Source organism: Cinclus cinclus, chromosome 7 (genome assembly GCF_963662255.1).
Source record: "Cinclus cinclus chromosome 7, bCinCin1.1, whole genome shotgun sequence".
NCBI classification, from domain to species: domain Eukaryota; kingdom Metazoa; phylum Chordata; class Aves; order Passeriformes; family Cinclidae; genus Cinclus; species Cinclus cinclus.
In genome coordinates this window covers 10,423,010-10,436,940 of record NC_085052.1, presented here as the reverse complement: position 1 = coordinate 10,436,940, position 13,931 = coordinate 10,423,010, and the positions used below count along the sequence as shown (strand labels likewise).

General features: G+C 46.0%; 1 protein-coding gene across 1 annotated transcript in view; it reads right to left on the bottom strand.

Moving 5' to 3' along the window:
• Positions 1-6,057, bottom strand: part of SORCS1 (sortilin related VPS10 domain containing receptor 1) — a 258,601-nt gene extending 252,544 nt beyond the window's left edge. The window contains exon 1 of the mRNA XM_062496860.1: positions 5,416-6,057. Within this exon, the coding sequence (XP_062352844.1) occupies positions 5,416-6,057 (642 nt within the window). The remainder of the gene's footprint in view (positions 1-5,415) is intronic.
• Positions 6,058-13,931: the final 7,874 nt, after the last annotated feature.

Sequence of the window (13,931 nt, the reverse complement as noted above, 5' to 3'; positions counted from 1 at the left end):
TTTTTTTCTGGTTTAAATTTCCATTTTTGTTTCCTCACATTTTATTCAGCCCTTCCAAAATATATTCTCAGTAGCTCTAGCAATAGATAAGCCTAAACCAGTCTCAGCATCCAGTGCATTAATGCTCTTAATACTATTATATATTCTTGTAGTGTGTAAATAATAACAGACTCCATCTCACTGAATTATATTAATGCTAACATCCTCCTTGCTTGAGTCCTTTTCGGGACTGTTTTCAGCACCCCAGGAATCAATCTCAATATGAAGAAACTTGGCACTGGGGTTATTCCCCACCATGGGTCTCACTGAGCATCTGGCTCTGGGCTCCACATCCATAAAATTCCACCTTAATAAGGATTCAATCTCCACAGGAGGAAGGGAGCGATGGGCTATCACAGCATCATACACCAAAATTCTGGCCACTCATGTGATGATGCTGGCACCCCTGAGAGTTTTTCTTTGGAACCACAGCTCTGCCAGCAAGAGAAAGGCAGAGGTTATCAACCATATCCTCTTGCATGAACATGGCATTTGGGCAAAGACTCCAAGTGAGATGTGAAAAAAAACATTTTGATTATGGTCCCCCATTCTGGACTGAACAGAACACTGGCAATTGAAGGTACTTTGGCCATGCCTTTACTGCATCACTTGTAAAAAAGAATGTGTTTGTTATCATCTTCATTCATGAAAAGCAAAAATCAGATTCAAATTCAAGTTCTTGGGAACCTGACCCCTAGAAATTCAGAACATTAGAACAGAAATCAGAGAGATTTCCAACAATCAGGAGGAAAAGGCTTGGAACAGCTACCCAAAAAGGAAGAAGGCAATAGAAGGGTGAAGAATAGAAGTATGATAGACCCCCCCCAGCTGTTTGTACATGTCTGTAGCTTGATCAGTCATGGCTATTGGATGCAGTACTATGTGCCATTCTTGGAATTCCTCATTTACAAAGCAGGTCTGAACACTTCACCTGAAAACAGTTTATTCACAATTACTTTGTCCAGGATGAAATATAGTGAATTGGAAATACATAGGTGCATCATTATTCTGCCTTACCTGTGCCCAGTTTGTCCTGTCAGTAATACTAAGTAACATCTTGCAAGCAATACCTAATGCAGAGTCTCATCTTGCCTAAAAGCTCTCCCATACGAGACCGAACTCTTCCCCTGCTGTGTGGTGTAATCACCTGACAAGAGCAATGATGACCTTGCAGGCTTCATCCTGCACTGAACCCTTCAGCTGTATTGATCTTCTGCTGTGGATGGAATATAAAACCTGTCTGGCCATGGTTGTTTTGCATCTACTCCCCGCTCCACCACTGTGTCTCCATCAGTCTGCTGAGGATCTGCTGCTGTAGAGGACCTACAAGAAGCTCAGCTTTGTCTTTCCAACCATTTAAATCACAGAAGCTTGAACTAGCTGTTTAAAGGTATCATGCTCAAGTAAAAGCCAATCTCCAGGTACAAAGCCAAGTACATGCTCAAATTCTCTGCCACACAGTTTGAGATCTACAACAACGTCCAGCCCAGGAGAGCACTTTGTCCAGTGCAAGGCAACAGTAAACTGCTATTATAATAAATGACTGTGAAACCCATGCTGCTTTTCTTCACAGCACCACATTAAAGCACCAGCTGTACCACCAAAGCACTCACTCAATCTCCCTTACCTTTCAACCTCCTCCAATTTTTTTTCCTCTTTCTCCAGAATACTTTCAAATTAACAAATAAGTCACTGATCTTGCTCCAAGCCAGCTTAGGACAGAAGCAGTCTTCATTTTTTGTGAGCTCTGAAAAGTATCTCTATCCCAAAATCTCATTATGGGCATCACCTAGAGACTTGCTTCTCTCCATTAAAACCAGGTCTCTCTTTTAGCTCCACACATAAATCTCTGCTAGCTCTTTCCCCCTAGTCTATAGCATGGCATTAAGGGAGCTATAGAGACTCCAAACCTACAGTGTCAGGATACACTGCATCAGCAACATGTTTGATATCTCCATGAGCTAGGAAACCTGCCAGCTTCCACACCATTAATGACATTTCTCAGTGGTGCAAAAAGGCAGAAGATCTCACTTGTGTGTCTCATAGCAGACATTTGAGAAATATTTCAGGTTATATGAACTTTTACTCCAGTTTTATAGGGGCCAGTGGAAAGATGCTCAGGATGTACCAATGCAGGTAAGTATTGCCAGGGCCCATTTACAGTCTCAATAGTCTAGGCTCTTACTATATTGTCAGAATGATTTCATGCAGGGCGCTGGCTTGGGCCAGTTAACACCTTCTTGGATCATCCCAGACAGTCTGGCACTCAGTGCAACCAAAGACCCTTTCCAGCCCCCACTTTTGCTGCCGCCACTCTTCTCTGTCCTGCAGACTGAAAGAGCTCAGTATTGTGGAGATGCAGGACAGCTTTGTGTGGCCTCGCTCATCTCCACTGGAGTCACAGAAAGCCTGAGGCCCACCTGTATCTTAATACAACACTAGATACACTCCTGATTTCATCCTCATCAGTCATTTGACAAGCCAGGCTTGCTACACCTATGCTCTCCTCTGGGGAGCTCCTGCTGACTCCAGCATTGAAACAAGGTACGCAGGTGAGATTGGAGAGTATGTGAACTGTGTTGCTACAGATGAGCAGATCATGCTCCAAGTGTCTGGATATGAATGTGGATCTGGAGGGCAAGCTGTCCAGGGTGTACCTAAAATCACTGATGGGCCAAAATAAGCACTGATCTAAAAGATTTTATGTTGATGGAGTTAAACTTGGGCAACTTGTACTATTATTTATTATTCTTACTGTACTTGTGGCTTAGCATACAGCGAATTCAGAGCAAAATGCCATCAGTTTAGTGGTGCACACACTCAATATAAAAAACCAGCCAAACCTGAGAGACGCTGCAAACACCCAGAACAATCCCATACAGAAATCAGTTCTTTCTCCTCCGCAGCAGAATTGCAATTACATCCACACCACTACCACAATAAGGATACGAGGAACCACAGAGAGGCTGACAGGATAAGGTACACTGCAATACAAAAACTTGATGGTGACAGTACTTCTAATTTTCTGTTTCTTCCACCTAACAGGATTTCAAATATTTTGATCTTTATTTCTGTCTTCTCTTGTACTCACACAGATACTGCAAAGTATGATATTCTTCACATTGCCCCTCTGCCTGGGCAAAGGGCAAAAGGCAAAAGTTGTTTGACAGGAGCACTTCCACAGCACATAAGAATGAAAACGAGAAGAGGTGTGTTGCATTCCCATGCCACAGCATGGAAACTCCAGCAGGAATCCAGCAGCTGCTGCTGTTGGAGTGCAGACAGGGCACTAGGGTTACACAGCATCTTCAAAAGCAGCACACTGCACTTCTGCAACCCCCATGCAGGCAAAACTATGTATGCTGTACCCTGAATGAAGTGTTTCACCCCAAGCCCATCCCCATCCCAGCCCCATCACTGATGGGTACCCAAAACCTCCACACAGAGACAATGGCTCAGTGCCACTTTGGCTTCCTCCTAACACACATCATTGCTTCAGCTGAGCCTGGACAAGCCTGTTGTGCACCCAAGTCCTGCTGGGGCCCAGCTTCAGTCAGTGTTGTGAGGGGGCTGCAAGCACAGTACAACACAGAACAGCACTGCCAGAGCCCCCGCAGTGAGGGGGGAAGCATAACATCCCTGTACACAATGCAACCTGCAGCTCTTCGGGAAGGACACTCGCAAAACGTTTCCCCGCAGCTCCCTGAAAACGTGTGTACACCAACACACTCAAAAACCAAGTCAGACCCTGACAACAGCATCCCACACTACCACAGTGGGCAGAAACACATACCTAAACATATGTACCTAAACATATATATAACAATAGATGTGTCTTGAAAAACGTACAGGTGAAACATAATTGCAGTGACAGATCAGAGAAACTGCTGCCTGCTGGGTGACTTTTTATATCAGAATCGTTTTTCTTAGCAAATGGGTCACTTGAAACCAGTGTCAGCCTCAATTCAATTTGTATGAACACACCTGAGTTCCTACAAGGCAGCTTCTGTTCACACAACTATTTAAGAACAGTCTAGCTGAGTTGTGAAGAAAGGAGAAAGTCCTTCAAAATGGAAATGACAACTATTCCCCTGTCAATTAATTGATTAAAAAACTTCCTGATGAGACCATAAAACCATGTCCCAATTAACTAGGGCTGAACCCCACAGTGAGGTCTTTATGACATCCGCTGCAATTCTAAATTGAGTAGCTCAGTACAATCTATACCAAAAGGAATTAATAATGATTAGACTATCATTTCAAAATGTTACCAGTCTCCTAGTACTAAAAGCTGAGATGGAGGCCAAAGATTTCTGCCAAGCAGCCAGAAACCTTCTGGCATTACAGCTGCAGACACCTTAGAGGAGAGCCTGAGTCCCCGTTTCTCCTGGGAACTTGTATAGGTAACAGTCACGTAGTGGTGGCATCCCTTTCTCTCTCATTAGCATTCTGCTTGGTGTCTCTAAGAGGCAAAGTTGGAGAATCTGAACAGACAGATCCCTCCACTTCTGCTGGTCCACAAGCAGAGTTAAGGGCAGGCAGAAAGCACTCCAAGCAATTCACTCTGGGCCCCAGTCCTCAGCTCCAGGTACCACGGCCCAAGTTAACCTAGTAACTTTGATGTCATGACTATGGCTCCAGCCTGGAAATCAGTTGTCTACTTCTCTGGTCAGTTTCGTTCTGCTCAGCTCAAGTCAGAGCTGTCCTGATGCTGCTCCTGAGACACATGCAGGTTATGAGCAAGAAACAAGAACTCTCCCGTTTAACACTCCGGTGACAAGAGGCAAAAAGCAGCCTTTATTGCCCTGCACAGAGACATCTCGGAGGCACAGTCCTGAAGGCCTCCAGCATCTCCATATCATCAGGGCCTGAGGATGAGCTCTTGGACTGACGTGGGCCCCCACAGCCGGCAGGAGAAGGAGCAGCAGAGGGGCTTTCCCTGGGCATCCTTCCAGACGAGCCTCCCAGGCTGCCCGTGAGGGTTTTCCTGGGGAGAAGGCTGGATGCGAAGGCGCATCCCCCTAAAGAGACCCTTCCTATCGCACCGCGGGCGGGGCAGCGCTGGATCCCGCTCGGCTCCGGGGCGAGGGGCACGGCGGCCGGGAGGGGGATGTGCTCAGCGGGCGGGCGGGTAGCGGAAAGTTTTTCTACTCCAGAAGAATGGTCCTTTTGAAGCCCTTCTGCCCCACTGCACACTGCTAAGCGAAGCCAATCCCCGGCGCCCGGAGGCGCAAAATCCCCTTCGAAGAAAAACCCAGTACATCCCACCAGCGATTACACATACGCGGTTGGGGGGGGGGGGTAGAGGAAAAAAAAAGGGGGAGAGCGGGGAAATAAGGAAAGCGCGGAGGAGCCGCCCCCGCCCGCGGTACTCACGCTGCTGTTGTGGCCGGACCAGTGCACCATGGCCTGGTTGTGCGCCGAGTCTCCGGCCAGGGCGAAGGTGGTGCTGGCCAGCCGCAGCTCCTCCAGCCCGAAGCGGGCGGCGCCGCCGTCCCCCGGCTCCCGCCCCGCAGCGCCGCCCGGGCCCGGCCCCGGCCCCGCGGAGCTCCGGGGGCTGCGGCCCCAGCGCCGCCGCTCCGAGCCCGGCCGCCCGCCCGCCGGGACGGGGCCCTGCCGGTGTCGGTCCTCGGCCCGAGCCGCCGCTGCCGCTCGGGGACGGCGCTCCCCGGCCACTTTCTCCGGCTCCCTCGTCACTCGCCGTGTCTCCCAGCCGCTGAATTTCAGCCCCGCGGGAGCAGGGGCGATGGTCGCTTGCAGCCCGGCATCGTCCGTCCCGACCTCTTGCCCGCTTTCACTTCCCTTCTCCCCGAGGAACCTGCTTTGCTCCTTTTCTCCTCTGTCGGTCCTCGAGTGCATCAGTAATCCCTGCTGCGGCTGCTGCTGCGGCTGCACCTGGGAACGGCAGGATCTGCAAGTTATTTCTGCACCGCTAAAGCCGTAAGTGAAGAAGAAAAGCCATGTCCAGTACAGGAGAGCAACGTGCCAGGCTGGGTACCAGCCAGCAACTTTTTCCATCGCTGCTGACTGCTGATGAGTGCGAGGGAGAAAGAGCAAGAAGGAGAGCGCAGGAGCGAAGGAGCCGGGCGCTGCCGATTCAGCCGCCGCGGGGTAAACACGGCGAGAACTCCGTGTAAAGTTTCAGACTCTTCTGTGCTAGATGCAGCAGAGGGGTGGAGGATGTAACTTCCTCCCCACCTCTTTCTTTCCCCTCTTGTTTCCTTTTTCTTCTGTTGCACTTTTTCTTTTTGTCTCTTTTTCTCCCCCTGTTTTTTCTTTCTTTTTCTTTTTTTTTTTTCCCCCCCAAGACTGGTGTTGCTGATCAGGCTTGTGATGGAAGGCAAAGCCACAACCACACGGGGGAGGAGCTGATTTGAAATCGGAGAGAGAGAGAGGGAGAGAGAGAGGAGCAAATCCTGGCTGGTGATTTCTCCCGGCTGCCTGTGTGGAAGTCACAGCTCGCTCCTCTCCCGCTCGCTCTCTCTCTGCTCCCTCTCACTTCGCCGCTTCTGCATCACACTCCTCCCGCAGCCGCCCCGCCGGGACGCCCCGTGCCTGTGCCGTGAGTGGCTGGTTACTCACACCCCCTCTCTCACACACGCTCCAAGGATGGACTTACCCAACTTTTAAACTCGTATCATCCGATCCCTTCCTCCCCTGTGCTTCCCATCAGTTCAAACCCCTACAGCCTGCTCCCCGGCACACTGAAACCTCCACTCATGGACTGGAAGCAGATGTGAAAAGTGAAGGAAGAGTACATGCGTGTGTGTATAGTCTTCCCAGAGAAAATGTTTTCATTAGATTAATTAAGTGGCTTTAAATGTCTGAGCAGGCCCCCAAATAACCCCTTACTCCCTCCTCCCGTGGCTGATGTAAGGCCACTGGAGTTGCTCAGTATAGGCACCTGTGCTTGCTTTCACAGAGGCAAAGTCGCATTTCTACCCTTCTGTTCCCTCCTCTGCTTGTACTTCACTGTACTGTCGTTTACAGTAGCTGCTGATGCTTAAATAAATCACTCATGCATGGCAGAGTTGTACCACAAAGATGCTGATGCAGACAGGGACAAGCTTTAGGAAACGAAATGACAGCACCTGGAGAGGGAGATTCCCCTCCAGTAGTCTATCAGCAGGAGAAAAAAACAAAACAAAACCAAAAAAAAAAAAAAAAACCCCAAAAAAACACCACCTTTGTTGCTCTAGCTGTCTGTCAGGCTCTTAGGACCAGCGATTTCTCCTCCCGGAGCTGTGCTCCTGTCTCCGAATTTGTCCTCCCCGTAGAGGGAGCAGTAATGGTGACCGGAGGAGATCACCAAAAGCTGCCTGCGGAGGCTGGTTGGTGTCTGCTGGCCCGGGGAGCTGCTGGTCCCTGAGCAAACAGCACTGTTGGTTACTGCCCACACAGCAGCACAGGGCCCTGAGCTCTGACAGGCACTTCCAAATGCCCACAGGTGTTAAAACTGGAGGGAATTAAAAGCTGTTCCACTAGAATTTTATTCCATGCCCATATGTCTGCTCTCACTCATTCCCATTTGATTTACGGGAGAGTTTATTTTTTAATTAATATTTTTAACATTTCCTTCCTGACACAGAAGACCTTATTGATTTTTTCTTTTTTTGGCAGGGCATTTCAGAAAATGATTTACAGATTTGTTCCACATTCTTCTGGAGATTTCACTCAAATGCTCACTGGTGACACGTCTGGGGATATTAGCACAAGACCAGAGGTGAAGGGAGACTCACAGTAATTCGGGCTGGGCATAACTTCATGCTGCTTACAACAATGATGGATTGTCTGCAGTGTAACCACCTGACCTCAGCTAAATCTACCAATTAACTGCGTACCTGTTCCCATATCTCCCAGCTAAATGGTTACTATTAGTTACAGCCTGTCGGGTAATAACAATCAAAATGCACGCTTAAACAGCTCCTTTCCTTTACTAAGCCCAAAGCTCCTCACAAAGGCCACTTTTGTTGTGTAAGTGGAGGAAACTGAGTCACAGTATGATCAGCAAAGTAGTAATGATTGGAGGTGGATCTACCTTATTATCGGCCCAATCCTTTTTCTTCTATACAACAGATTGACCAGGTGGATCTGTCCCAGAGGATCAACTAAAAACTGACACCTTCCCAGCGCAAGTCTCTTAAGGAGGCTTTAATCTAAAGGAATGAAACTTCGAGATGAGTAGGTGAGACAGAAAAATAACTTGGAAGAAGGAAATCAGTAAGAAGTCAGAATTTCTCTTGGGATTGTAGTAGAGATTTGCATGCCAGTGAGTGGCTACCCGGCTAAGGAGAAAAACAATCTAGCTTTCTCATTTAGGCAGATGATTATCTCTAGGTTTCAATGAGTGGCCAGTGAGAGGTATGGATGTGCCTGGTGGGGCACACCTGTGAACTCACTACACCCATAGAGCACTTCAGCAAATTACAAGAATCAGTCATGGAGAGAAAATACTGGATCCAACCTGAGGACTACAGACACATTTTCCAGCACAGACCTTGTTGTGAGTGGATACAGGACAGGCACATGCAGTATGAGCCTTCCGCTGAGCCCTGTTTACAGGACTTGTCAGTTAGGAGATTCCAACAACAGCAGAAACTACACCTGATCCCTTACTTCTAATAAGTAATAATGTAGAAGGACTTTTAATGAACCTGTCTTCCCACAGTTTGTCTAATCTTTATTTATACTCTTGGTGTCTGAGGCAAGCTGTGATAGTCAACCTTACAATCTGATTATGTGTACTTTTGAATACACATGGTCTGCACTTATCTGAGAGACATTTTAAATCGCTGTAATCTAATCTTGCTGCCAGCCATTTTTTTTTTTTTTTTGCCACAGATGATGTGATGATTGAGCCATCAGAGATAAGCAACCAGAGCCTTTGGCACAAAAAAAAAAATCCACTGTCCTTTGATGTAAAGGATAGCTTTCTCACTTGGGAGCAGGGACCAAGCTCCTATACACAGGCAAAAAGAAGCTGCTGTGATGTGACTGAACTCCATGGCTGTGCCCACGAGAAAGGAAAGGCTGCACTCATGGGTACTCAGACCTGAGGCACCATCTGATCTGATATTTCAATAGCACATGTCCAGTTCCTACATCTGGTGAGAAGGTGTTTTCCATGAGAGCTGCTACACTGCCTGGTCAGGAGACTGTTCTGTTTCACATGGCCAGTATTGCCTGGGGAGAGGGGATATGAGCAAGCCATGGGAGCCATGGAACAGGAGGCAATTGTTAGCAATATAAAATGTGATACCATGAGAGCAAATTAAAACTGCAGGTTTTAGCTGGCCTCTTCACCCTCTGCCTTTGCCAGGATGAGCAGTGACAGGGGGTTTTCCTCCACACCAGGAGGAACTACCTCAAAGGCAGAGATCTGCACATACACAAGAGTGTTGGGGGAGTTTCTTGCTTGTGGGTTCAGGAAGAGCAAGCTGGAGTCTAGTGAAGGGAGTAGGTACCAGTTCTAGGTATCTGTTGCAGTAGAGCCAGCATCTTCCTTGGGATTTATGTAGCCTTGAGAAGCAGGAACAGCATGAAACGTGGATGAGTACACAAATCTTCACTTAGGACTGGGCAGGTTCTGAGACAGGTGGAAATATAGGCTTGGTCAAGGACATAAATCCTTATGACAGTGATTGCAATAATCTGCCATCTGCAGGAATCCTTTCCCCTGGAGTGTTTCATGCTCGCAATCAGAGACTACTTGTGAAAAATGTGGTCCTGAGAGACTTCCTGGCTCTACAGTATTCCTGTCTCCTGAAACATGCTAGACAATGTACCCTGCATGATGGAAGCACCTCAGGGACTCTGCCAACACTGCCTGTACTGTGATGGAGTAGGAAGGGAGACAAAGGAATGCAAGAGGATACAGAGAAGGAACTAGAATTGGGTGGGTTTAACCAACTGAGTTTTTAATATAAGGCAGGGGCATAATATAGCCTGGCCTTTTGTGAATCTGAACATCTTTTAGGCTAGAGAGCATAATCTTTCCCTGGTAAATATTTGTATAATCAGGATTTTGTGAATCTACACTCATTCTAAATCATGAGTTGTCTCAGAGAAGACTGTGTAATGAAGGGAGACCAAGAAGAACACTGCTCCATTGATTCCTATCAAGCCATGGGGAGTGATGAATACTGTAGTTTGACATTACACATTATTCCCCCAAATGGAATCTCTGTTAAAAAAAAATACAAATCAGGATACAACAGGTCTTGTTTCAATTTCTCTTAGCAGGAAAAAAAAAAATACTTTCAGCTGTAAATATTAAAATAAGATTTTTTTTTTTCTGAATAGAGTTCGGATGCTTCATTTTTCAAATAAAATAGGGACTAATTACATATATCAAGCTAACTATTTCCAAGTGCTTCTTGTTTCACTGAACAAATGGAAATTATTTAGCCATATGGCTTATTTTGTAGCAATAGGTAGATAACTGTTACATAGGTGGTATTATAAAATAAATCCTGTTACTTATATTCGGGCAATGCATTTGACAAAAAAAATGACCAATACATATGAAAAAAATCTGTAACTGAAAGAAAATACCTGTCTTCTTTACACTAAGTTTCATTTCTCCTTCCTCAGACTATTTTTGGAAAAGTGATTGAACTGTTCATTTTTGACACTAATAATTCCTCTAAATTAATTAACATGAAATCGCTCCATTGTTATTCCATACAATCAAACCCCAAAACAGTGCTATCCTAAAATTAGGCTGCTGCAGCTTTTAAAGGGGCTCCTATTCATCTGCAAATGTGTTGCATTTTTGCTTTAGTTGCCATAAATATTAAAAGTGAGGGCTTTTTGTTCTTTTACTCCCTCTTGCTGCAGCCTGTTGCAAAGACTGGGGTCTAAAGTAATTGCAAGAAAAGTGCAAGACTTTGACACTTCATAACTTAGAGAGCCATTTTGCTTTGCTTAATCCTCATTTTAGGGGTTCATACTTTCATTTATCTGGCAGGCAGGCTGGGTGGTGAGCAGATTCAGTCAGTGGGATTGCCTCCAAGTACAGGAAGGTGCTCAACCAATACCCGGTTGCAGTTTTCCTCAAATCCTGTTTATACTGAAATATCTAGTCATGCTTATTAGCCAGCAGTTCTCTCTGAGGACAGTAGAACTTATCTGGATTTTCTCCTCTGGAAATTTTCTTATATAATTACCCTGTTTGACATCCATTTCTGGACCCAGAGCATTTTCACACCATCCAACCAACCACAAATGGGACAGCAAACCCCACACTCACGGCACAGGGTCTGCGTTTTACCCTCTGGGCTCAGACCTCCTTCCTGTTCTTACAGCTGCAGGTATTTCCTGGGCCAGCAGTGCCCGGGTGATAAACCAAGGGTGGATTTGCCATGGGAGGAAGGGAGCATGTTACCTTCTCCAAATAAACTTGCACTTCCAGTCAGGTGCTGAAACAATACTCGTGTGGCTGCACAACTTCTGTGTCCATGCTGGTGTTGAATCCAGCACTCTTTGCCACAGTCCTGGGACTGAATTCTGTTTCTTCTCTTGTGACTTCTGCTCCTCTGTGCTGGCCCTGAATTTCACTGTTGCAGTGATCTTCTCCCCTTGTTATCTGGACACATCAATCCATTGCCACCCTGTGCTCCTGAGTGTTGCTCCCCTGTCAGGGATTACCATGGGTTTTAGGAGTGAAAAATCCCCACGGGCCACAGAAGACAGTGGATGAGAAAATATGCTGCTTGAAATTCCCAGCTGACATTCTCTCTTGATCAGCTTTTGCAGCCTAAGAAACCTGGAAAGCTGCCCTGAAAAGCTGGTCTTAGATTCTGCTGGGTTTCATAGTTGGTTGAGTGTAAAGTAGAAATGCAAGAACTGCACTTACATCAGGACTGCAACGTACTCAGCTGGTGCTCTGAGCTTGCAGCCGAGGAGAAAACTGAGCTGGAGCTCACAGATAGAATGAGCTGTATTATAACAACTCTGAAACTAGTAAACATTGGCAAAAGGAGGAAGCCTGAGGTGTATCTTGTAGTCAACTCATTCACCACTGCCAGTATGAATGATAACCACAGGGATGACCCAGCAATTGTCACATTTCATCCTGACTGTTTTAAAGCAACCCCATAATACCCAGAAGGTTTTTGCCATCAATAACTAAAATGCATGCTGTGAACACTTCAAACCACGTGAAAGACAAGAATGGAACCAGGAAAAATGAGAATGAATTTAGCAAGTCATGCTTGAACAGCCTGATGGTCTTCAGCTACTGAACAGCTGACTGTTGTAACACTGGCTCCAACACAGTCTCCTGGTAAACTGAGGACTTAGGGGCAGGTTGGAGCAATTGACAGAGCTGTGGAAGTTGGTTGCATTCAACTGTCAGCAACTGGGAATCAACTGCCTGGAAAACATCTGGGGTTTGCACTGGGGTTTCTCTTTGCAAGTAAGGCAAACTGCATATTCTGATGTATTGTTAATACCAGTGGTGACACTCACTGCCAAACAAAAACTGGGGGCTGTCGTGCTGTAACATCCTAAATTTGGCCATAGCAGAAAAACTGGACTTTATCTGACTCTCTCTGTTGTTCCTGTGGGCATATGTCTGTTCTATATCTGACTCTCAGCAAGTTCATTTTTCTTCTTCTTGTTGTGTGGAGATACAAACTGCAAACTTTCATTTCCCTGACCAACAGATGGTCTTCTATTCACAATCATTTGCAAGTGGCTTATCTGTGTCCACCGAGTCATTTTCATTCCATCACCTTCTTAGCTCTTTCAGTTTCTCAGGAGAATCATGGCTTCTGTATGCCTCTGATTGTCTTGCAATCTTGCAAATCTGCAATTTGAAGTAGACTGATCAAGTGCAGATAATAGTTTTCTGTGAACAGTAAATATCAGTCAGAGCCTGACTTCCACAGAGTCAGGATACTTCTGTAACATAAATCTTAAAAGCCTAAAAGGCATAAAAATCGTTTGTATTTTCTTCCTTTTTCAGAGAATACTGAACTTTAGTCATCACTGGGGAAGTTTGCCTGACATTCTCTCAGCTCTGGGTTTATCTGCATTGACAGGACAATAAAAATTCTTGTCTATCAGTCTACCACCGTTACCTTTGGCTTCTGCACTTGGTTGTGGAAGAATTTAATGGAGGTAAGAGAATAATGATGAAGAGAAAAAGATTACAAACTTAATGGCCTGTGAATGGTGTTTATAGTTTGTCATCGTTACAGATGGTGTTTTCTTGCTTGTGCACTTTGCTTGATTTCTCTTAGCCAGAAGTGTTGATGAAGTAGAAGTTCCAGGTAAAACTAAATACAAAATTCCAAATAGAAGAAAAAATCCTTTTTACTTTAAACTACCTTTTTACTGCAAGAAAAGTAAAAAATATATTAAAAAAATGAGAACCCTTGAGGCTGATGGAAGATGTGAGCTTGCTCACTGACAGTATTTTATTTCAGAACTGAAAAAAATGACCAGAAAAAAATTTCTGTGAGGCAACTCTGTCCTGCTTCACTGATGCATCGTTTTTTAAGTCATGGTCAGAAATCCTTTACTGGAGACAGTTACATCACTCACAGGTCAACCAGCAGAGCTTCTCATGCACACACTCTCATGGCACACAGTCAGGAGAGAAGGGTCTGGTCATCAGTTAAACCTGCTCTTATTAATTCAGCCATTTCTGCCTAAAACAAGGTAGAGGATACCTCCATGGATTTTGCTGCTAGCAGTGCAGACACCCACATGTGAGCAGCACAGTGCCTAGTCAGAGACACCTTCCCTATTGGGGCAGCCCTTTGGAACCTTAATGTTTTCACAGGATCTCTCTGGCCAGAATCCAAGGCAGATGCAGAGAGGGAATCTTCCTCTCACTTCACTCTCTCCCTGCAGCCTGGCAGCTCCTTCAGCAGCTTCTCAGA